Source organism: Saccopteryx bilineata, chromosome 2 (assembly GCF_036850765.1).
Source record: "Saccopteryx bilineata isolate mSacBil1 chromosome 2, mSacBil1_pri_phased_curated, whole genome shotgun sequence".
Taxonomy (NCBI): domain Eukaryota; kingdom Metazoa; phylum Chordata; class Mammalia; order Chiroptera; family Emballonuridae; genus Saccopteryx; species Saccopteryx bilineata.
Window position 1 is genome coordinate 249,070,231 of NC_089491.1, and position 23,881 is coordinate 249,094,111.

The 23,881-nt window shown below is 49.5% G+C and overlaps 1 protein-coding gene and 1 pseudogene across 1 annotated transcript in view; both read left to right on the top strand.

The window, feature by feature from the left end:
• PI4KA (phosphatidylinositol 4-kinase alpha) overlaps positions 1–14,342 on the top strand; it is a 130,424-nt gene extending 116,082 nt beyond the window's left edge. The window contains exons 43-55 of the mRNA XM_066259944.1: positions 2,901–3,021; positions 3,605–3,734; positions 4,694–4,764; positions 6,612–6,684; positions 6,766–6,836; positions 8,173–8,282; positions 8,693–8,797; positions 8,890–9,015; positions 9,349–9,469; positions 9,918–10,077; positions 10,864–10,953; positions 11,798–11,881; positions 13,001–14,342. Coding sequence (XP_066116041.1) covers positions 2,901–3,021; positions 3,605–3,734; positions 4,694–4,764; positions 6,612–6,684; positions 6,766–6,836; positions 8,173–8,282; positions 8,693–8,797; positions 8,890–9,015; positions 9,349–9,469; positions 9,918–10,077; positions 10,864–10,953; positions 11,798–11,881; positions 13,001–13,052 — 1,314 coding nt within the window. The 3' untranslated portion in view covers positions 13,053–14,342. The remainder of the gene's footprint in view (positions 1–2,900; positions 3,022–3,604; positions 3,735–4,693; positions 4,765–6,611; positions 6,685–6,765; positions 6,837–8,172; positions 8,283–8,692; positions 8,798–8,889; positions 9,016–9,348; positions 9,470–9,917; positions 10,078–10,863; positions 10,954–11,797; positions 11,882–13,000) is intronic.
• An 8,604-nt stretch (positions 14,343–22,946) lies between these two features.
• LOC136327740 (U2 spliceosomal RNA) lies at positions 22,947–23,078 on the top strand (annotated as a pseudogene).
• Positions 23,079–23,881: the final 803 nt, after the last annotated feature.

Genomic DNA, 23,881 nt, shown 5'->3' on the forward strand with positions numbered 1-23,881 from the left:
CCAGCCTCTTTTCCCCACTGCATTCTGGCTGAGCCTTGTGAAAACACCCCACCTGTGGGCCACCTCTCACTGTTCCCATCCCCATAGTAGCCATGACCACAGTGGCTGGGTATCCTGGGGCTGACTTCCTCCCCATGGATTGGAAGGGTGTTTCATCTTGTTCCAAAGTACTTCTAGAATCACAGCCAACCTCGTTTGATAGGCCGGGTCTTGCCCTAGCTAGGTAGCTGTCAGAAGCCTTCCAACTCAGCAGGTGGTTCTGATCCTGGGCATTCACCAAGCTGCTGCCTTTACACTGGTCCCAGCTCTGTACTATTGTGATACACTTTTCCTCCACGTAATGTCTCCCTTTACCCTCTCTCCCCTCCAGTGTGCTTGCTTCCATTTGGGCCTACCAGAAGGGCCTAATTCAGTGGAGGAAGGGGCAGGAGTAGGAGTGGACATCAGGGGTTTCCATGAGACAGCACGTGGTGGCCACCAGAGAACACTGTGCTCCATGGTGGTTGTGTGTTCAGTCTGAACTTAGCAGGGCAGGCCAGAGTGGGCTGTGGGGAGTGTGTAGCAGCAGCATGTGGAGATGCGGTGGGCTGTGGTTTTAGTTAGCTATTACTTTATTTACATAAGCTGCTTTTCAAAATAATTCCCAATTTATTTTCTTTTTTTTCTAGTTTTCAAAATAATGAGTTTTGTCCTGGCTTGTGGAAGTCCCGGGTTCAATTCCTGACCAGGGCACACAGGAGAAGCACCCATCTGCTTCTCCACCCCTCCCCCTTTCTCTCTATCTCTCTCTTCCCCTTCTGCAGCCACAGCTCCATGGGAGCAAAGTTGACCTGGGTGCTGAGGATGGCTCCATGGCCTCCTTCGCAAGCACTAGAATGGCTCCGGTTGCAACGGAGCAAAGCCCCAGATGGGCAGAGCATCACCCCCTAGTGGGCATGCCAGGTGTATTCTGGTTGGGTGCATGTGGGGGTCTGTCTCTCTGCCTCCCCGCTTCTCACTTCAGAAAAATACCCCCCCAAAAAAAGAATTAATTCCTTAGCATTATTCAAAGATGACCAATAAGTTTTTCTCTTTTATTCTCCCAAATATCATAAACTACTGGATTTTGACGTGTTCAGTGTGTACCAGTCACTAGCTACATTTATTTTTGACCTGTCTTTCTGACAATGGGGATTTCTGATTATCTGCTCATCTTTGATCTTTAGTCTTTGGGAGCCTCCCTGCCTTCCAGGGGTACACGATACTCTAGGCTCTTGTTCTTTCTCTGACTCAGACCTGGAATCACCTGTTTGTGAGGAACTCTGGTTCTCTTTATGAGAAACACTGTTATAACACTGTACTCTGAATGCTAAGCAAGCTCACAGCCATTGGGACTGTGAGCTAGGACTTTCTAGGACTTTCTGGTAGATAGGGACTTTTTTTTTTTTTAAGGAAAGTTTATTTTAAAAAAATTTTTTTATAAAGATTTTCTTTATTCATTATAGAGAGGGGAGAGAGAGAGAGAGAGAGAGAGAGAGAGAGAGAAGGGGGGAGGAGCAGAAAGCATCAACTCCCATATGTGCCTTGACCAGGTAAGCCCAGGGTTTTGAACCGTCAACCTCAGCGTTTCCAGCTTGACACTTTATCCACTGTGCCACCACAGGTCAGGCTAGATAGGGACTTTTAAAATATATACACATCATGAGATGATACTGATATTTCCAGTTCAAATGTAGTATTATAAAGTTTTCTTTTTATTTTATTTGGTTTTATGTTTGAGTCTTTTAAGACTAAACATAATGGTTCCTAGGAACATTAACATACTACCTTTTTGCTTTATTCTATATATATTTAATAGTTTCAAAATAACAATAATATTATTACTTACAATGTGATTACAGTTTCTCCATTATACTGTGCTGCCTTAGTTTCCATTTTCTTATAGTCTTCAGTTTGTTACTTCATTGAGTGCCCTTTCGTGATCTCAGCAAAATTGATTATATTACCAGGTTTATGATGAAAAGATATAGCTTAGTAACAGCCAGATGGAGTAGATGCACAGGGAAAGGTGTGTGGAAAGAGTGCACAGCTTCCCTCTTCTCCCAGCACGCTGTTCTCGGGCCCCTCCATGTGTTCACCAGTCGAGAAACACTTCAGATTTATGCTTAAACACATACAAGTTGAATATTCATAATATCTTTAGATCCATTTGCTGGGTTAGAATCAGGGAAATAGTGTCGAGTTACTTGAAATTTGACCTATTTGTTAAGCCCACCGATGCAAGTTGAGGACATCTGTCCAAAGAAGACTTGACCAGATGAGAGGCCACAAACTACCACAGGAAGGAGAGGCCACTCATCTAGGAGTGTTCCAGAAAGGTCAACTGCCTTTTTCACTTAGAACATGGTTATTAAAACTGGCATTATGAGTGATGGAAAATGACTAAGAAGAAAGAGGAGTGGTCCCTCAAGGTGGTGGCCATGGCATGTCAACTCATGTAGTATCTGTGCATTAGCTAGAGCTTTCTGGGAACCATTGTTCTAAACAGCCAGCTTACAGATGAGTTTTAGTGCCCATCCTACTCATTCCTCATACTTGACCATAGCAAAAATTGGGAAAGTCACAGTTCTTAGAATCTAGGGGAAGGAAAAGAGGAGACAAAAGCTGACTTGTGCCTGTATTGCAGACCCCACCACCCAGGGGGCTCCATCCACCCCACTGGCCAGCCAGTCAGAACTTGACCTGGCCATTGGGCTGAACTCACCACAGACCCAGGAGAGTTTGCTCACTGCCCGAAACCACTCAGTCTCACTTCTTGTGGGGTCTGCAAGCACTGGTTAGCTTCTGCTCTGGGTTAGGAAGAATCTCTTAGGGGACAGGAGTTCCAAGCATGGGCTGACGGTGACCTTGATATCCTATAGATGGGCTACGTGCGGGAGTATATTCTGTGGGCTGCATCCAAATCCCAGCTTCTGGCACATCAGTTTATCTGGAACATGAAAACAAACATCTATCAAGATGAAGAGGGGCATCAGAAAGACCGTGAGTATTTTGTCATCTTTCCTCTGGTCTTACCCCCCATCTTTAACAGCTTCCACAGGTGCCCAGAGCCCTCCATGACTTGTCCTGCCCCAACGCATAGTTCCCTCTACTTCCCATCCTTTGGCAGGAACACCTCACCTTTAACACAGTGGGCAGTGGCTCCTGTGCTTGACCCAGAGACCCCATGTGGAACAAGGCAGCCCTCCAGGGCAGCAGTTCTCAGAGACTTCTTAATCATTCTCACGCCCTTAAAAACTACTAGGACCCTCAAAAGACTTTGGTATATGTGGGCTTTAGCTGTCAGTATTAACTGTCGTTAGAGCCATGAGAACAGAGCCTGAAGCTACAGTGACCACTTGCATCCTTGGCCCTACTGTTTGTACACAGCCTCACAAGTGTTAACACACTAAAGTAGGGAAACAGCCTCTTGGTGTGATTTTGACCGTGGTATCTACAGACCACACTCTGATGATGCTGTTTAGGTGCTGGGGAATAATTGGGCTGTGCATCCAGCAAACATGCAGGGTTCCTCTGGGGCCTTCTTGTGGCTTCGCTGCAGACTCACCCTCTCTGTTTCTGTCAGCTGACATTGGTGACCTTCTGGAGCAATTAGTGGAGGAGATCACAGGCTCCTTGTCAGGCCCAGCCAAAGACTTCTACCAGCGGGAATTTGATTTCTTTAATAAGATCACCAACGTGTCAGCCATCATCAAGTAAGTGGCACTCCTGACAGTCCCAGCTCATGGGAATTGTTTGGAGAGTGCTAATGAATAGGGAATCTCTGGTCTCTTGAAAGTGTAGCAAAGCCTGACCAGGCAGTGGCACAGTGGATAGAACATCGGACTAGGACACGGAGGACCCAGGTTCGAAACCCCAAGGTCGCAGACCTGAGCGCGGGCTCATCTGGTTTGAACAAGGCTCACCAGCTTGAGCCCAAGGTCACTGGCTTGAGCAAGGGGTCACTCAGTCTGCTATAGCCCCTTAGTCAAGGCACATATGAGAAAGCAATCAATGAACAACTAAGGTGCCACAATAAAGAATTGATGCGGCCTGACCTGTGGTGGCGCGGTGGATAAAGCGTCGACCTGGAAATGCTGAGGTCACCGGTTCGAAACCCTGGGCTTGCCTGTCAAGGCACATATGGGAGTTGATGCTTCCAGCTCCTCCCCCTCTTCTCCCTGTCTCTCCTTTTTCTCTCTCTGACTCTCCCCCTCCTCTCTAAAAAAAAAAAGAATAAAAAATAAAAAAAAGAATTAATGCTTCTCATCTCTCTCTCCCTTCCTGTCTCTCTGTCCCTCTCTATCCCTCTGTCACACACAAAAAAAGTGTAGCAAAAAGTACAGCCATGTGAACCTCAGAAAATTATTTTAGTTGCATTCCAGATACTGTCCTAAAGTTGGAGGCCACTCTGTTCTCTCCAAGTCCTGAAGGAGCCTAGTTAGGAAGCCAGACTCCTTCGCATCTCCCAGTTTTACACTGATTCCCCCTGGAACACAGGGAAGAATTGCTGTGCTCCTAGAGGAATTGAGCCTGGCAAGACCTCCAGGAGGAGCTAGAGCCAGGAAGAGACAAACTGAGAAGGCAGTCTGAGAGGAGGGGGCCTGGTGATGTCCCGCAGGGCCCTTTATACCAGTTTCCACAGGAGATGCAGCATTTCTGTCTTGTTTCACAGGCCCTACCCTAAAGGAGACGAGAGAAAGAAGGCTTGTCTGTCGGCTCTCTCTGAAGTGAAAGTACAGCCTGGTGAGCAGGTGGCCTCAGGAGGCTGAGATGGGTCTCCCTTTGCAGGCAGGCAGGGATCAGGGCCACTGCCCTCCCAGGGAGTACGGGTGGGCATAGAGACCAGTGGTGGGGCTGGCCCTACTCCAGCTTTGGCCCTGGGTGCCCAGAGAGGGCCCCTCTCCAGAATCTACCCCTGGTGAGCTGGGAGCTGCTTCTTAGTGGGCACTCGTTCTTTTTCTTGCTGCCTACAGTTTTGGGGTGGTTTTTTTTTTATATTTTTCTGAAGTTGGAAACAGGGAGGCAGTCAGACAGACTCCGCATGCACCCGACCGGGATCCACCTGGCATGCCCACCAGGGGGCGATGCTCTGCCCATCTGGGGCGTTGCTCTGTTGCAACGAGAGCCATTCTAGCATCTGAAGCAGAGACCATAGAGCCATCCTCAGCGTCCAGGCCAACTTTGCTCCAATGGAGCCTTGGCTGCGGGACGGGAAGAGAGAGACAGAGAGGTAGAGAGGGGGAGGGGTGGAGAAGCAGATGGGCGCTTCTCCTGTGTGCCCTGGCCTGGAATCGAACCCGGGACTCCTGCACGCCAGGCCGACACTCTACCACTGAGCCAACCGGCCAGGGCCTGCCTATAGTTTTTTAAAGGCTAAGACACTGTCCTTAGCAGCTGTTAAATTAGGAGGTTCCTGAACTCCAATAAAACAGAAGCTTCCCTGGGACAAAGCTGTTGCCACAAGGGAATTTGAGCCCAGTATGGTCGGATTCATGTTTTTTCAAGTCAAGATAGAAATCCAGGCTTCACTGCACAGCTCTCCATTTTTAAGCATTGGTACAAACTTACTCTTTTAAACCCAGGGCATATTGTGCACATGTTTGCACAAGCTGGCCTCAGCAAGATTGCCAGTATGGGGCCTCAGTTTAGACCTTCCCTTGACTTGTTCTGTTGAGCTCCTGCCCTGCTCAGTGCAAACATCAGCTCAGCTTCTCAGAAAAGGCTTGATATCCAGAAGGAGCTTTCATTTCCCTATCAGCAAGCCCTCAGCTCCCCACAGACTATGCTTCTGGGGCTTGTCCCAGATCTTGTCCTGTTGGCACTGGGGAGCCAGTTGGGACTCTAGAACAGAGGAACAGATATCATGTCTGTGAGAGAGGCTAGAGCTGGCGGGTAGAGGAGGGCGAGAGGAAGGGAATGGGACCTCTTTCTCCTGATAGGACAGCCCATCTACACCCCACAGCAAGACCTCACTTTGCTCCCCAGGAGACCCAATACTTTCTGTCTCCAGGCTCCTTGAAGCCTACCTCCCAGGGTCTCAGGGAGCACACTCTTCCAGGGTAACTGCCAGTTTCTTGGCCAAGAAAGGGATTTCTCTTATCCTCCTACTTGATCAATGTTCTGAGAGTGGAGAGCTACAGTTAGTGGCCTAAGTCCAAGAACTGCATGTGTTCAGGTGAGCAAATCTGGGCAGGAAGCTTCCATGTGGGTCCTGTGAGAGCAGGCCACCCCATGGTGGAAATTCTCTAATAGTTCCAGCACTGGACAGCCATGGAGGCCTCAGGGGCAGTGTGCTAGGTCTAAGCTGAAGGCTTAGTACATCCTCTTGAAGACGCATCTCCCAGGAAGTGGTAGCTTTTTTGTTAGATATCCGGAAGGACCCAGGGAGAGATCACAGAATCAGGGAGGACATACCTTTAATGGTCACAGAATAAGAAGCTATTGGTGCCCAGATGAGGACCTGGGGGTCTCTGTGCACCACCCCATCTGCAGAGTGCACTCTACAAGGAGAATTCTGTATTGAAGATGGACTGTGTCCTCACCGTTGTCACACTTAGGCTCCTGGTGACTTGTCCTCTCTCCCTGCACAGGCTGCTATCTGCCCAGCAACCCTGAGGCCATTGTGCTGGACATCGACTACAAGTCGGGGACACCCATGCAGAGGTGAAGGCCGCCCCTCCCTCCACCATGCTTACATGGGTTTCTGTTTGCTGTGTTACTGGTGCGCTTCTTTCTGTTTTGCAGTGCTGCAAAAGCTCCATATCTGGCTAAATTCAAGGTGAAACGATGTGGAGTTAGTGAACTTGAAAAAGAAGGTAAGTCCAGAATTTCTGATAGAGTTTGGGATCTGAGTGTCTCCCTTGCTATTGCCACCTTGTTTTGGCACATTTAGTTTGTTAACCAACTTTCCATGAGAGATGATGGTCGTCCATCCACTCTGAGTGTGCCCCTCATTTGGGGATGGCACAGAGCTCATGTATAGCATCAGAGACCCCTAAAGGTTGGCCTCCAAGTCAGTCCAAGAGACCTCCTCTTAAAACAGAGTGGCCAGGGCCCTGGCCGGTTGGCTCAGTGGTAGAGCGTCGGCCTGGTGTGCGGTAGTCCCGGGTTTGATTCCCAGCCAGGGCACACAGGAGAAGCGCCCATCTGCTTCTCCACCCCTCCCCCTCTCCTTCCTCTCTGTCTCTCTCTTCCCCTCCTGCAGCCAAGGCTCCATTGGAGCAAAGTTGGCCCGGGCGCTGGGGATGGCTCTGTGGCCTCTGCCTCAGGTGCTAGAATGGCTCTGATTGCGGCAGAGTGACGCCCCAGATGGGCAGAGCATCGCCCCCTGGTGGGCATGCCGGGTGGATCCTGGTCGGGTGCATGAGGGAGTCTGTCTGACTGCCTCCCTGTTTCCAGCTTCAGAAAAATACAACAACAAAAAATTTAAAAAAAAAAACCAGAGTGGCCAGGGCTTTTGGGAGGTGTAGTCATTTGCTCGGGCTGTCATGCAAGTGACTGCAGACTAGGTGGCTCCAATAAAGGAAATTCTGTCAGAGCTCCTTGACTTGTAGTTGCATCACTCCAACCTCTGCCTCTCTCCTCACCTGGCCTTCTCCCCATGTGCTGTGTCCAGAGTCCCCTCTTCTGATAAAGGGTCCACCCTAAAAAGTACAAAGACGCTTTTTCCACACAAGTCATATTCTGTGGTTTCAGGTGGCCATGAATTTGGGGGGATGATAGTCAACCCAGTTCAGGGGGAGTGTAGCCTCAGCCAGTGCAGAGATGTGGCTGCCATGGTCTTACCTGAACACTGGACACCAAAACCTCCCAGGTACCCCAGGATACAGACACATTCCACTGACCCCCAGCTCATAGTGCCCACCACTGACCTCAGGCACACCTGTGTCCTCACTTAATGAAAAGCAGTCTCTGTCTTTGGTTCCACGTAAGTTTAAATGTTTGTAGGAAAAGCCATGGGGCCCTGTGACTCCATCGGCTGACCTCAGACATTTTCTGGACCCTTACCAACCTCCCCAGGGCTTCACAATAATGACCCCCAAGGTTCCCATGGCTTCTTCCAGGAATGTGAACAGGGTTTGCCCTGGCACCTTCAGAGGGCCTCTCACTGCTCTCAGGCTAACAAGCAACCTCTCCACCCACCACATGTAGGTCTGCGGTGCTGCTCAGACTCTGAGGACCAGTACGGCACACAAGAGGCCGATGGCCAGAAGGTCTCCTGGCAGGCGGCCATCTTCAAAGTGGGAGACGACTGCCGACAGGTAAGGAAAGGCCCAGGCCCAGGTCAGGCTTGGGGAGGTAGGCTTACCTCTCTCTAAGCTAAGGCTTTGGGTGTGCCTCACAGCCCAACCTGGTATGCAAAAACATGAATCTTTGCTTCCATTTGGTTCAGGTGCCACAGAGTAAGTTAGGCCTTTCTCCAAACCCAGGGCCCTATACAGGGCCCGCTGTGCTCTGTACCCACTAGCTGCCCAGAGGGAGCTTCCCTGGAGGTTGCCTTTTACCTGCATCCCCCACCAGGCAGTGTGGCTCAGCCCAGCCCTGGTGGTGAGGTCTGGCCCTCCATCTCCTCCCTACAGCCTCCCTCCCTTCCCCACCCTCTGCTGGGCTCCCAAGGGTTGTGTGAGCAGGCAGAGGCTGGCCCCCTACCCTGTGTCTCCTTGTTTCCTAGGATATGCTGGCTCTGCAGATCATTGACCTCTTCAAAAACATCTTCCAGCTGGTGGGCCTAGACCTTTTTGTCTTCCCCTACCGCGTGGTGGCCACTGCTCCCGGGGTAAGTTCTTCACAGGAGCCCAGGAAGCTGCCCATCAGGCCTCAGCCAAGAATGGTTAGCCCACAGGCCTGGTACTTGGCATTTCTCTCTAGTGTGGGGTAATCGAGTGCATTCCTGACTGCACCTCTCGGGACCAGCTGGGCCGCCAGACAGACTTCGGCATGTACGACTACTTCACGCGCCAGTATGGGGACGAGTCCACATTGGCCTTCCAGCAGGTGACCAGCAGGACAGCCCCCAAACCAGGCTTGTTTGTGCTCTCCACCCTGCCCCCCAGCACCCCACATCCTCTTATCCATGCTTTTTTGAGTCTGACATTTTGGGGTAAAAGCAGGGCACCCTACAACTTTCCTTGGGATTTAAGGAACACTTGAGATGGACTCTCCAGGAGAAAGCTATTTAATGGGTGTCGGGGGAAGGGCCCCTGCATGAGGTCCCAGCATAGAGTCAGAAGAGCACCACAGGCCATGGGAGGTGTGGAGCACACGCAGGCCCTGGAAGGTGCAGCCCTCAGGCCCAGCCTTTGTTAGCACCAGGCTCTTTTCACACAGGCGCGTTACAACTTCATTCGAAGCATGGCTGCCTACAGCCTCCTGCTATTCCTGCTGCAGATCAAGGACAGGCACAATGGCAACATCATGCTGGACAAGAAGGGCCATATCATCCATATTGGTCAGCAGCCCAGCCCTCCTTCTTCCTCTCCCTTTACCCCTCGAGCCTGAGGCACTCCACAGAGGAGCAGCGTGCTGGGACCCCTGCTGGGAAGGGTCAGGTCAGGGTTCAGGTCCAGTTTTGAGAGCCAAACTGTTGGCCAGCAGGACAGTTGGGAGGGTGGCAGTGAGAGTAGCAACTGGAGCCATGGGGCATGGAGAGCTCTGGGATCAGAAACTGGAGCCAAGCTTCCCCAGCCCAGGCACAGGTGTCTCTGCTCCAGCCTGGTCTCCGCCTCCGCTTCCTCTCCTTTCTTCTGCTGTGGCTCCCCTCTGTCCCTAAAGAAACACGGCCTGTGGCCAGCTCCTGGGGTATGAGGAGCTGGCAGCTCTGAGCCCTGGCAGAAGCACACCCACATTATCTGCTCTGGCATCCGATTCAATCACAAATGGCATTGGGGGTTTTGCAGACTTTGGCTTCATGTTTGAAAGCTCACCAGGCGGCAACCTTGGCTGGGAACCGGACATCAAGCTGACAGATGAGATGGTGATGATCATGGGAGGCAAGATGGAGGCCACACCCTTCAAATGGTTCATGGAGATGTGTGTCCGAGGCTACCTGGCTGTGCGGTGAGCCCTGGGGAGGAGTGTGGGCAGCCTGAGGAGTCTGGATGAGTGGGCAGCCACTGATCCAGTAAGGCCAAATCCAAAAAGGTCCCATGGGGCCTTCTTATGCCCCTTTATGGATGGAGTGACTAAGGTTCAGAGAGAGCAAGGGAGGTGCTGGAGGCCACGTGGTAGCCCAGGTGTACCTGGGCCTTACTTTCCTGTTACCTTGTCACAGCCCACCTATGCCAGAGCCTACAGACCTGAGTGTCAGTCCAGCCATAGCCTGCAGCTTCCTGAGCTTGGCTTCACTTGTCATTGCCTGGAGCTCCCTCCTCTAGCACCCTATTCACTCAAGCCTGAGCACCTGCCACTCCCAGGCTGTGTGACAGAGACTCACTGCCCTGGTTTCAGAGTGTCACATAGCCAAGGGCAACAGCAGTGTGTGGTGACAATTGGACTCCAACCCAAAGTCTGTCAGACCCTACATCACACCCCTTGGTGCCCACTGCCACAGAAGAAAAGGAGGGTCAGGGCACCTTTGTGCTGCAGCCCGGACTTCCTCAGCTAGGCCCAAAAACCATGGCTGGAGGTCTCTGGGGGACCGAAACATTGACTGCTCATTCTTTCTGGGGTGGAAGTAGCACCAGTCCAGATGCTGCATGGTCTGCCCTGGTGAGATATGAAAGGCGGCAGAGAGGTGGGGGAAGCCAGCAAGTGAGCAGCTGTTGGTGGCAGTGAGCCACAGGTCTGTGGGCAGGGCCACTGCACTCACCAGCCTCTGTCCACCTCCCTCCCTGCTTCTCCCAGGCCCTACATGGATGCAGTCGTTTCTCTGGTCACCCTCATGTTGGACACAGGTCTGCCCTGCTTTCGTGGCCAGACAATCAAGCTCTTGAAGTAGGTCCTGGGCATACACATAAGCCATTTGGAGGGTACTTGCCCCAAGATGGAGCCTCCTGAGTGGGAGTAAATGTGATTCCTTTTTTTTTTTTTTTTTTACAGGGACAGAGAGTCAGAGAGAGGGATAGACAGGGACAGACAGACAGGAACAGAGAGAGATGAGAAGCATCAATCATCAGTTTTTTGTTGTAATACCTTAGTTGTTCATTGATTGCTTTCTCATATGTGCCTTGACCGTGGGGCTACAGCAGACTGAGTAACCCCTTGCTCAAGCCAGCGAACTTGGGTCCAAGCTGGTGAGCTTTTGCTCAAGCCAGTTGAGCCTGCACTCAAGCTGGTGACCTTGGGGTCTTGAACCTGGGTCCTCTGCATCCCAGTCTGACGCTCTATCCACTGCGCCACCGCCTGGTCAGGCAAAATGTGATTCTTATTGAGGCTGAGTATTCTCCCAGAGCAGACAGGGTTCCAGGCTGCGACCTTGTTAGCAGACTATTTGTTAGATGACCTGGCTTCTACCAGCTACAGCTGAAGACATTACCAAAAGCCCATTCTTTTGATCAAGGAGGCAGTGATGTCCCTGAGCCCTGGGGCCACAGAGGTTTAGTCCCCATGCTAGTCCTCTCCCAGCCACGGGGCCACTTAGCCCAGGAGGTGCCAGGTACAAAGTCGGAGACTTCTAGGCTAGCTGAGAAAAGTGTCCCCATATTAGGCTAGGCCTGACCCTCAGCTGAACAAATCCCTAACTGCTAAGTTTAGTCTGGGACAAGAGCACACAGTGTGGGGAGGGCAGGCCAGAGGGAGCGACTATGGTGACAGCAGCCCTGACACAGCCTCTCCCCAGGCATAGGTTCAGCCCCAACATGACTGAGCGAGAGGCCGCGAATTTCATCCTGAAGGTCATTCAGAGTTGCTTCCTCAGCAACAGGTGAGTCATCCCCTCTTGTGTCACCAACCACACCTTGGTGTCCTCTGGGCACCTGTTTGGGACCAGGCCTGGGCTGGGTGACAAAGAAGCTAATGTTCTGGGAGACTGTCCCTTAACACCCTAAAGGGAGCTTTCTCATGGTAATGGGGTGCTGGTTGAAAAAGGCTGGAGTGTACTGAGGAGACACCCAGCAGAGGCCTAAAGACCAGAAACTGCCCAGCTGGGGCTAAGTCTGTGGGACCAAGGAAGCCACGGATGAAAAGGGCCTCAAGGAAAGTGTGCATGGCCCAGAGGGCTGGGTGAGGAGCAGCAGCAGGAGGGCACTATGGGTATAGACCAGTCAGCCATTGCTGTGATGGGCGGTGGAGCTGTGAGGTGGGTTTAGATGCTGAAGGCAGAGCCCCAGGGAGGTATAGACTGCCGGAACTGGGAAGACCAAGAACTGGTGCCAGGTGGGTCTCAACACAAAGAGGAAAAAGCCATGTGGGAGCAAGCTGGGCAGTGACAGCACAGGGGCAGTGCCACGTGGTTTTGCTGACAAGGGAGCAGAGAAACAGGAGGAAGCTCAGGGTAGGTGTGGGGAATATAACATCAGAGTCAGAGAAGTTTGAAAGGCAATACAAGGAAGGTCTCTTCTGATTGTTTTATTGGTGAAATGAAGTAGGCAGCTGAGCACAGTATCACTCATTTGAGTGCCACATGCCAGGAAGGGTCTAGAGTAGCACCTGGCCCAGGGCACCTCTTACAGATAGACCCCTAGGTCCAGTGCCTGGGCCCCAGAACCAAGAACAGGCTTTGCACGAGGAAGGACCATCCCATTGAGCCCACATTTTGGGCTCATTGAGCGTAAGGTGGTTCAGAGGCCAGGCAGGAGATAGGGCAGAATATGGCTCAAACAGCCAGCCATAGCTACTGGTGGGGGAAGGAATGTCCCAGGCACCAGAGGGACTGGCAGGAGGCCAGAGGGTCTGCAATTTTGTATATGCACTTCCAGAGAAGGGAGTAGGGGAGACTCTGAAGTGCAGCTGTTGGGGTGAAGCAGACGTGGAGGGCTCAGGGATGAGGGGCGCCAGACTGGCACAGCCTCCTCACAGCTTCCCTTAACTCTTGGCCTTCCAGGAGCCGGACGTACGACATGATCCAGTACTATCAGAATGACATACCTTACTGAGGATGCTGATCAAGCACCAGTTGTCATGGGCCTCCCACCCAAGCCATCCGCAATCATGGAGCCCTGTGAGCCCTTCCTCGCCAGCTGCTATGCGAGGTCAAAGAGGGGTGAACTGCCAATGGCCCTGTCGTTTCATCCAATGGAGTTATTTTTATAGGACAATTAGGACAAAATGCACCACTGCAAGCCTGGCCACCCAGCTCCTTCCTTTGGTGTGGCCCATGTGGCATGTGAGACCAAATGACAATCATCTGATGGCACTGTCTCTGCATAGGTTGGGTACTTAGTTTGCACTGAACACATTCCCATCTGACTTATCTCATAGGGTACATGAAGTATTTTCTTGTGTATAAAAAAAAATTATATTCAACTTAAGATTTAACCAACATGAAGAAAATAAAAACCAACAAGTGCTGTGTTGAACTTGAATATCAGGTTTATTGTTTGGTCACAAGTGCATATTCAGCTGAAAAGTGATTCCTGGATGTTCTGGGAAGAGAGCAGGACAGTGTTTCCTCAGAATCCTGAAACAACAGGGTGAATAAGGGCCAGCCAGCTGCAGAGCCTGCACTCACAGGCCTGCCAGGGACCCTGTGGTTAGGGTTAGGGGTGGCCACTCTGTATGGGGAGGTCAGGCACTGCATGTCCTCAGGGCTCAGGCCAGGCACTCTGGTTATGACTTAACAAAGATGACTCACCACAGTGCAGAAGTCCTGAAAATAACATTTTCCCTAACTGCTCTCTCCCGCTCCAAAGCTGTCTCCACTCAGGGCTCCCCTGGAGGCCACCTGGCTGTCCTGCCCATGTCTCTCCTCAGTGCAGCCATTACTCACTTGTCCTGCTTCTGCTCTAGTCTTTTCCTGTTCTCTGATGTTCATGTTGAAATGTTCTGCTCTGGGACTCCTAAAATCTTTGTGCTATTGGCCCCTAGCAGCAGCCATCTATTGCCACCCACTATGACCCTCTAATTATCCTAAGCAGATAGGAAGTAAAGGCCCCCCCCCCAAAAAAAGAAGATAACATAGAAATAAGTCACTAAAATTTTTAAATACAGGCCATAGCCATTTAGTTCAGTCGGTTTTAGCATTATCCCAAAACACCAAGGTTGTGGGTTTGATACCCAGTCAGGACACAATCAGTGGAAACACAATCACAGGAAACAATGAATATATAACTGGAACAACAAAATAAATGTTTCTCTCTCTCTTTCTCTCCCCCCTTCCTCTCTGCCTCTCAATAAAACAATAAAACAACAATCAATAAAAACAATGCAAAAGATCAGTTAAATAGCAGATGAAGTACAGGTGAAAAGAAAACTAATCAACAAAGACAATGAAATTAGAAAAAATGGCTTTACATCATTTATTATGTGAGATATGAATGGACTAACCACTCCAATTAAAAGGAATTAGAAACATGGATAAAAATGTGAAACCCCCTGACCAGGTGGTGACGTAGTAGAGAGCGCATCAACCTGGGACGCTGAGGACCCAGAATCAAAACCCAGAGGTCACTGGCTTGAGTGTGGGATCATAGACATGACCCCATGATTGCTGGCTTAAAGCCCAAGGTCGCTGGCTTGATCAAGGGGTCACTGGCTCACTGGAGCCCCACTGTCAAGATACATATGAGAAAGCAGTCAATGAACAACTAAAGTGCCACAACTACGAGTTGATACTTCTCATCTTTCTCCATGTCCATCTGTACTTCTCTCTCTCGCTTAAAAAAAAAAGTGAAACCAATGTACTTTAGATATAAAGACATAGCCCTAAGGTAAACATGAATAAAGATGTACCATCCATAATCATGTGTGGCTGTTTATGAAGCAAAATTTGACAATTCAAGAGTGTAATGAACAAATCCACTATCATAGTTGGAAGTTCTAACACCACTTTCTCCACAGTTGATACAATTAGCAAGAAAGTTAGTGAACACAGGAGACCTGAATAACTGCATCACCCACCTTGACCTGATGGGCATTTATAAAACTGTCAGCGGCAACAGCACACTGGTCTGTCTCTGTTCACAATCACAGACTATGCTGGGCACAAAAGAGGTCTCAATCATGCAAGGGATGTTCTCTGGTGGCATGGAATTAAGTTAGGAATCAATAAGATATCTGAAAGAAACCTAAATATTGAGAAATTAAAAGAGTGGAACTAGCCTGACCAGGCGGTGGCACAGTGGATAGAGCATCGGACTGGGATATGGAGGACCCAGGTTCGAGACCCCGAGGTCGCCAGCTTGAGCGCGGGCTCATCTGGTTTGAGCAAAGCTCACCAGCTTGGACCCAAGGTCGCTGGCTTGAGCAAGGGGTTACTCAGTCTGCTGTAGCAATCAATGAACCAAAGTGCCACAACGAAAACTTGACGCTTCTCATCTCCCTCCCTTTCTGTCAGTCTATCCCTATCTATCCCTCTCTCTGACACTCCATCTGTCAAAAAATAAATAAAAAGAGTGGAACTAAAATACCTGCAAGATCTGAGGGACTAGCAGAGTTAAAATGCTTGCCTGACCAGGCAGTGGCACAGTGGATAGAGCATTGGACTGGGACGTGGAAGACCCAGGTTCGAAACCCCAAGGTCGCCGGCTTGAATGCGTGGGCTCACCAGCTTGAGTGCGGGGTCACTGGCTTGAACAAGGGGTCACTCACTCTGCTTTAGCCCCACGGTCAGGGCACATATGAGAGAGCAATCAATGAACAACTAAGGTGCTGCGACGAAGAACTGATGCTTCTCATCTCTCTCCTTCCTGTCTGTCCCTATCTGTCTCTCTCTGACTCTCTCTCTGTCTCTGTCAAAAAAATGCTTTAAGGTAGTATTTGGGGACGATGGTAGAGAGGAGCCAAGTTCAAATATTGTAGAAAGGACACCATAATATAGGCTATAAGTCCCAGAAACATCAAGATAAGGGATCTTGATGATCTCAAACAGAAGATAAAGGAGAGGGAAGAGCACAGAAAAGCTAGGATAAACATTAATAGAAATACATTCAAACAGAAATTATTTCAAATCATAATACTTGCCCTGGCCGGTTAGCTCAGAAGTAGAGTGTCGGCCTGGCGTGCAGGAGTCCCAGGTTCGATTCCCAGCCAGGGCACACAGGAGAAGCGCCCATCTGCTTCTCCACCCTTCCCCCTCTCCTTCTCTCTGTCTCTCTCTTCCCCTCCCGCAGCCAAGGCTCCATTGGAGCAAAGTTGGCCCGGGTGCTAAGGATGGCTCTGTGGCCTCTGCCTCAGGCACTAGAATGGCTCTGGTTGCAGCAGAGTGACACCCCAGATAGGCAGAGCATCGCCCCCTGGTGGGCATGCCGGGTGGATCCCGGTCAGGCTAATGCGGGAGTCTGTCAGACTGTCTCCCCGTTTCCAGCTTCAGAAACATACAAAAAAAATTTTTTTTTAAATCACAATACTTGGCCTGACCAGGTGGTGGCGCAGTGGATAGAGCGTTGGACTGGGATGCGGAAGGACCCAGGTTCGAGACCCCGAGGTCGCCAGCTTGAGCGCGGGCTCATCTGGCTTGAGCAAGGAGCTCACCAGCTTGGACCCAAGGTCGCTGGCTCCAGCGGGGGGTTACTCGGTCTGCTGAAGGCCCACGGTCAAGGCACATGTGAGAAAGCAATCAATGAACAACTAAGAAGTCACAACGCGCAATGAGAAACTGATGATTGATGCTTCTCATCTCTCTCTGTTCCTGTCTGTCTGTCCCTGTCTATCTCTGCCTCTGGAAAAAAAAAAAAAAAAAACAAAAAAAAAAAAAAACACAATACTTGAAAAAAATAGCTTATCAAATTGGCTTTAAAAAGAAAATCAAATTTGCCTGACCAGACAGTGGCGCAGTGGATAGAGCATCGAACTGGGATGCAGAAGACCCAGGTTCGAGACCCCGAGGTCACCAGCTTGAGTGTGGGCTCATCTGGCTTGAGCAGAAAGCTCACCAGCTTGGACTCAAGGTCGCTGGCTCGAGCAAGGGGTTACTCAGTCTGCTGAAGGCCCGGGTCAAGGCACATATGAGAAAGCAATCAATGAACAACTAAGGTGTCGCAACAAAAAACTGATGATTGGCTCTGGCGGGTTGGCTCAGTGGTAGAGCGTTGGCCTGGTGTGCAGGGGTCCCGGGTTCGATTCCCGGCCAGGGCACACAGGAGAAGCGCCCATCTGCTTCTCCATCCCTCCCCCTCTCCTTCCTCTCTGTCTCTCTCTTCCCCTCCCGCAGCCGAGGCTCCATTGGAGCAAAGATGGCCCGGGCGCTGGGGATGGCTCCTTGGCCTCTGCCCCAGGCGCTGGAGTGGCTCTGGTCGCAACAGAGCGATGCCCCGGAGGGGCAGAGCATCGCCCCCTGGTGGGCAGAGCATCGCCCCTGGTGGGCATGCCGGGTGGATCCCGGTTGGGCGCATGCGGGAGTCTGTCTGACTGTCTCTCCCCATTTCCAGCTTCAGAAAAATACAAAAAAAAAAAAAAAACAACCTGATGATTGATGCTTCTCATCTCTCTCCGTTCCTGTCTGTCTGTCCCTATCTCTGACTCTCTCTGTGTCCCTATTAAAAAAAAAAATCAAATTCTATGAAATAGATTCTGGCAATATGGTAAATGATATATCTTGAAAAATTAGAAATGCTATGTACAATACTGGAGAGAAAATCTAAATCCATAAACTGACAAGAAAATAAGGTGACTGACCAGTGGCGGCACATAGATGAAGCCTCCACCTATAATGCTGAGGTTGCCCGTTCATACCCTGGGCTTGCCCTGTCAAAGTATTGAATAAATATGAGAAGCAACTACTATGAGTTGATGCTTCCTGCTCTTCCCTTCCCCTCCTCCCCTCTCTCTCTCCTCTCTAAAATCAATAAATAAAATCTTTAAAAGAAAAAGGAGGGGGATCACTGGCTCGCTCTGGTCAAGGCACCTATGAGATGCAATCAACGAACAACTACAAATTGATGCTTCTCATTCTCTCCATGTCTCTCTTTCCCCTTCTCTCTCTCAAAAACAAAGAAAAGAAGGTCTCTTTAAAGACTTTAACAATGTAATAAAATATCCTTTTTTTGTGTGGCAGAGACAGAGAGAGTCAGAGAGAGGGACAGATAGGGACAGACAGGAAGGGAGAGAGATGAGAAACATCAATTCTTCGTTGAGGTTCCTTAGTTCATTGATTGAATTCTCATATGTGCCTTGATGAGGGGGGGGGCTACAGCAGACCGAGTAACCCCTTGCTCGAGCCAGCGACCTTGGGTCCAAGCTGCTGAGGTTTGCTCAAACCAGATGAGCCCGCGCTCAAGCTGGCGACCTCAGGGTCTCTACCTCCACGTCTCAGCCCAACACCCTATCCACTGCGCCACTACCTGGTCAGGCATAAAAAATAGTTTTTTTAATTAATTAATTTTTTTTTACAGAGACAGAGAGGGTCAGAGAGAGGGATAGATAGGGACAGACAGACAGGAACGGAGAGAGATGACAAGCATCAATCAGTTTTTCGTTGTGGCACTTTAGTTGTTCATTGATTGCTTCTTCATATGTGCCTTGACCATGGGGCTACAACAGACCGAGTAACGCCTTGCTCGAGCCAGCTACCTTGGGTCCAAGCTGCTGAGGTTTGCTCAAACCAAATGAGCTCGCGCTCAAGCTGGCGACCTCGGGGTCTTGAAACTGGGTCCTCCGCATCCCAGTCCAACGCTCTATCCACTGCACCACCGCCTGGTCAGGCTAAAAAATCTTAATAACAATCAAGTTCCTAGTTTGATGACTGGGAGACAAAAGACCAACCCAAGAGCCTTTTGCCTTTGGGAAGTTTGTTAGGGGAGGTTGGTCTGCACTCAGGATAGAGTGTAATGGAAATAAAGCTATGTCTAAAAGACCAGGAACTTCCTTGATGCAAGTATCTGCAAAAACCCCACCATGTTTACAGGGGAAAAATATTGAAAGTTGTGCCTCCTAGACAGAGAAGGAAGTATACGTGAGCCTGCTTCACTTCTCTTCAACATGCAGTACTGGAGGCCATAGTCAGTCCCGTCAGGACTTTGGAAGAAACAGTTTAAGAATCTAGAAAGGAGGCCTGACCTGTGGTGCCGCAGTGGATAAAGTGTCACCCTGGAATGCTGAGGTCGTCGGTTCGAAACGCCGGGCCTCCCTAGTCAAGGCACATATGAGAGTTGATGCTTCCTGCTCCTCCCCCATTCTCTCTCTCTGTCTTTCTCTCTCCTCTCTAAAATGAATAAATAAAATCTTTAAAAAAAAAGAATCTAGAAAGGAGAACAACTCAGAAATGGCATCTGTGTACATAAAAATCCAAAGTAATCTATAAATGTGATTTACAGTCAAGGTTATAGGATATAGGACAATATATAAAAGTTGTGTGTAGCCTGACCTGCAGTGGCACAGTGGGTAAAAGTGTCAACCTGGAATGGTGAGGTCGTCGGTTCGAAACGCCGGGCTTCCCTAGTCAAGGTACATATGGGAGTTGATGCTTCCTGCTCCTCCCTCCCTTCTCTATCTGTCTTTCTAAAATAAATAAAATCTAAAGTAAAGAAGTAAAAGTCATGGCCCTGGCCGGTTGGCTCAGTGGTAGAGCGTCAGCCTGGCGTGCGGAAGTCCCAGGTTCGATTCCCGGCCAGGACACACAGGAGAAGCGCCATCTGCTTCTCCACCCCTCCCTGTCTCCTTCCTCTCTGTCTCTCTCTTCCCCTCCGCAGCCAAGGCTCCATTGGAGCAAAGTTTGCCCGAGCGCTGAGGATGGCTCTGTGGCCTCTGCCTCAGGCGCTAGAGTGGCTCTGGTCGCAACAGAGCAACACCCCAGAGGGGCAGAGCATCGCCCCCTGGTGGGCGTGCCGGGTGGATCCCGGTCGGGCGCATGCGGGAGTCTGTCTGACTGCCTCCCCGTTTCCAGCTTCAGAAAAATACCAAAAAAAAGAAGTAAAAGTCATGTGTGTAACAAAAAGAAATGAAAACAATACCACTTACAACTTCATATTAAAACAAATACCCAGAAATAATCCAATGAAATATTTGTAAGGAATATTGAAAACTACAGCTAAACAGTAATATATACATAGATTGGAAGACTCAATGTTAAACAGATGTTTATTATTCTCAACTTCAGCTATAGTTTCATTGGAAATGGCAAAATTCCAGAAAGTTATTCTCAACTTTAGCTATAGTTTCACTGGAAATGGCAAAATTCCAGAAAGTTATCTAGCAGAATTAGCAAGTCTAAAATTTACATAACAGGCCCTGGCCGGTTGGCTCAGCGGTAGAGCGTCGGCCTAGCGTGCGGAGGACCCGGGTTCGATTCCGGCCAGGGCACACAGGAGAAGCGCCTATTTGCTTCTCCACCCCTCCGCCGCGCTTTCTTCTCTGTCTCTCTCCTCCCCTCCCGCAGCCGAGGCTCCATTGGAGCAAAGATGGCCAGGGCACTGGGGATGGCTCTGTGGCCTCTGCCTCAGGCGCTAGAGTGGCTCTGGTCGCAACATGGCGATGCCCAGGATGGGCAGAGCATCGCCCCCTGGTGGGCAGAGCGTCGCCCCTGGTGGGCGTGCCGGGTGGATCCCGGTCGGGCGCATGCGGGAGTCTGTCTGACTGTCTCTCCCTGTTTCCAGCTTCAGAAAAATGAAAAAAAAAAAAGAAAAAAGAAAAAGAAAATTTACATAACAAAGCAGAGGTAAAAATATAGCTATTTTGATCTTGAGAACCAGCAAAACCAAGACATCAACACTTATCCTGAAGCTACAGTGGTTAAGACAGTGTTGCGCCTGACCTATGGTGGCGCAGTGGATAAAGCATTGACCTGGAAATGCTGAGGTCACCGGTTCGAAACCCTGGGCTTGCCTGGTCAAGGCACATATGGGAGTTGATGCTTCCAGCTCCTCCCCCCCTTCTGTCTCTCCCTCTCCTCTCTAAAATGAATAAAAAATAAAAATAAAATTTTTTTTTTTACTTTTATTTATTCAATTTAGAGAGGACAGAGAGAGACAGAGAGGAGAGAGACAGAGAGGAGAGAGAGACAGGGGGGAGGAGCTGGAAGCATCAACTCCCATATGTGCCTTGACCAGGCAAGCCCAGGGTTTCGAACCGGCGACCTCAGCATTTCCAGGTCGACGCTTTATCCACTGCACCACCACAGGTCAGGCTAAAAAATAAAAATAAATTAAAAAAAAAAACAGTGTTGCTTACTGGTGCCAGAAAAATAAATAATAAAGAGAAACCTACACACAAACACAGAGACATGCAGCGCAGTAGGGAAAAGAAGGGCTTTTCAATATGGTATTGTGTGAACTGGGTATCAATACAAAAAAAAAAGAATTGACCAATGACCTCACATCTGACATAATCATTTCCCAGTGGACTGCAGAAGCTGCATGTTAAAAGTAAACTTTAAAGGCTTTTAAAACAAAATGCAGAAGAGAATGTCTTGACCTTAGGACACATCCTAGAGCTTGATCTGTGGTGGCACAGTGGCTAAAGTAGTGGTAGTCAATCTGGTCCCTACCGCCCACTAGTGGGTGTTCCAGGTTTCATGGTGAGCGGTAGCGGAGCAACCAAAGTATAAATAAAAAATAGATTTAACTCTAGTAAGTTGTTTTATAAAGATTTATTCTGCCAAACTTAGCAAAAATCCAACATAAAATACTTGGTAAGTAATTATTATTATATGCTTTAACTTTCTGTAACTCTGCTTTATAAATTTTATAAAGTCAAGTTACTTCCTTACTTTATAAATCACCATTACTGTGGAACCGGTGGGCGGTTAGAAAATTTTACTACTAACAGAGATACAAAAGTGGGCGGTACGCCCTGGCCGGTTGGCTCAGTGGTAGAGCGTCGGCCTGGTGTGCAGGACTCCCGGGTTCGATTCCTGGCCAGGGCACACAGGAGAAGCGCCCATCTGCTTCTCCACCCCTCCCCCTCTCCTTCCTCTCTGTCTCTCTCTTCCCCTCCCGCAGCCAAGGCTCCATTGGAGCAAAGATGGCCCGGGCGCTGGGGATGGCTTCTTGGCCTCTGCCCCAGGCACTAGAGTGGCTCTAGTCGTGACAGAGCGACGCCCCAGATGGGCAGAGCATCGCCCCCTGGTGGGCGTGCGGGGTGGATCCTGGTCAGGCGCATATGGGAGTCTGTCTGACTGCCTCCCCATTTCCAGCTTCAGAAAAATACAAAAAAAAAAAAAAAAGTTCCTGTCTTTCTCCTGCTCCCTCCTTTCCTGTCTCTAAAATCAATCAAATAAACATTTTTAAAAATGTTTAAAAAATGATTAAGGTATAATTATAATTATTACATAGTTATAACATTATTATAATTATAATTTTCATTATAAAGCCAAGATGAGTCTAAACCAGCAATTTCAATTGTGTGCCACAAGAATTTTTGAAATTTGTAATACTTGCCAGACCAGGCAGTGGTGCAGTAGATAGAGTGCTGGCCTGGAACGCTGAAGACCCAGATTTGAAACCCCAAAACCACCAGCTTGAGTGTGGGATCATAGACACAATCCCATGATTGCTGGCTTGAAGCCCAAGATCGCTGGCTTGAGCACTGCCCTCCCTTACAGTTCTGTACCTGTGAGTTGATGCTTCTCATTTCTTTTCCTACTCTCTTGCCCTTGTCTGTACCCACCCCATCCCCCACTCCCACCCCACTTAACAGAAAAAAAAAAATGCAATACCTGATTATTTAGTAATGGCCACTGACCTCTGTTCTCTTAAGATTGTCAAATAAAAAAATGACAACTGCCGAGACAATAATTTTGATTCACTCATTGGTGTGAGTGAATCAAAATTATACCTATTTTTTTTGTCAGATCAGCAAAAGAAATATTTTTTGGTGCTGCAGAACTTAAGCAATTAGTTTATGTGTGCAAATGGGATAAAAAGGTTGAAAATCGCTGGTCTAAACATCTAAGGAAGATCGCTTCTCGGCCTTTCGGCTAAGATCAAGTGTAGTATCTAAACATCTAAGGAAGAAATACTGCCAGTGTTACACACTCAGAAAATAAAACACTTCCCAATTCATTTTTTAAGAAGGCAGCATAACCCTGATAGTAAAACAAAACAAGGCCTGACCTGGTGGTGGCGCAGTGGATAGAGCATCGGACTGGGATGCGGAAGGACCCAGGTTCGAGATCCCGTGGTCGCCAGCTTGAGTGCGGGCTCATCTGGTTTGAGCGAGGCTCACCAGCTTGGACCCAAGGTCGCTGGCTCCAGCAAGGGGTTGCTCAGCCTGCTGAAGGCCCGTGGTCAAGGCACGTGTGAGAAAGCAATCAATGAACAACTAAGGTGTTGCAACGCGCAATGAAAAACTAATGATTGATGCTTCTCATCTCTCTCTGTTACTGTCTGTCTGTCCCTGTCTATCCCTCTCTCTGACTTACTCTCTGTCTCTGTAATAAACAAATAAATAAATAAATAAAAATTAAAAAAAAAAAAGGCCTAACCAGGCAGTGGCGCAGTGGATAGAGCGTCGAACTGGGATGCAGAAGTACCCAGGTTCGAAACCCGGAGGTCGCCAGCTTCAGCGCGGGCTCATCTGGCTTGAGCAAAAAGTTCACCAGCTTGGACCCAAGGTCACTGGCTCAAGCAAGGGATTACTCGGTCTGCTGAAGGCCCGCAGTCAAGGCACATATGAGAAAGTAATCAACCTGACCAGGTGGTGGCGCAGTGGATAGAGCGTCGGACTGGGATGCGGAAGGACCCAGGTTCGAGACCCCGAGATCGCCAGCTTGAGCGCGGGCTCATCTGGCTTGAGCAAAGAGCTCACCAGCTTGGACCCAGGGTCGCTGGCTCCAGCAGGGGGTTACTCGGTCTGCTGAAGGCCCACGGTCAAGGCACATGTGAGAAAGCAA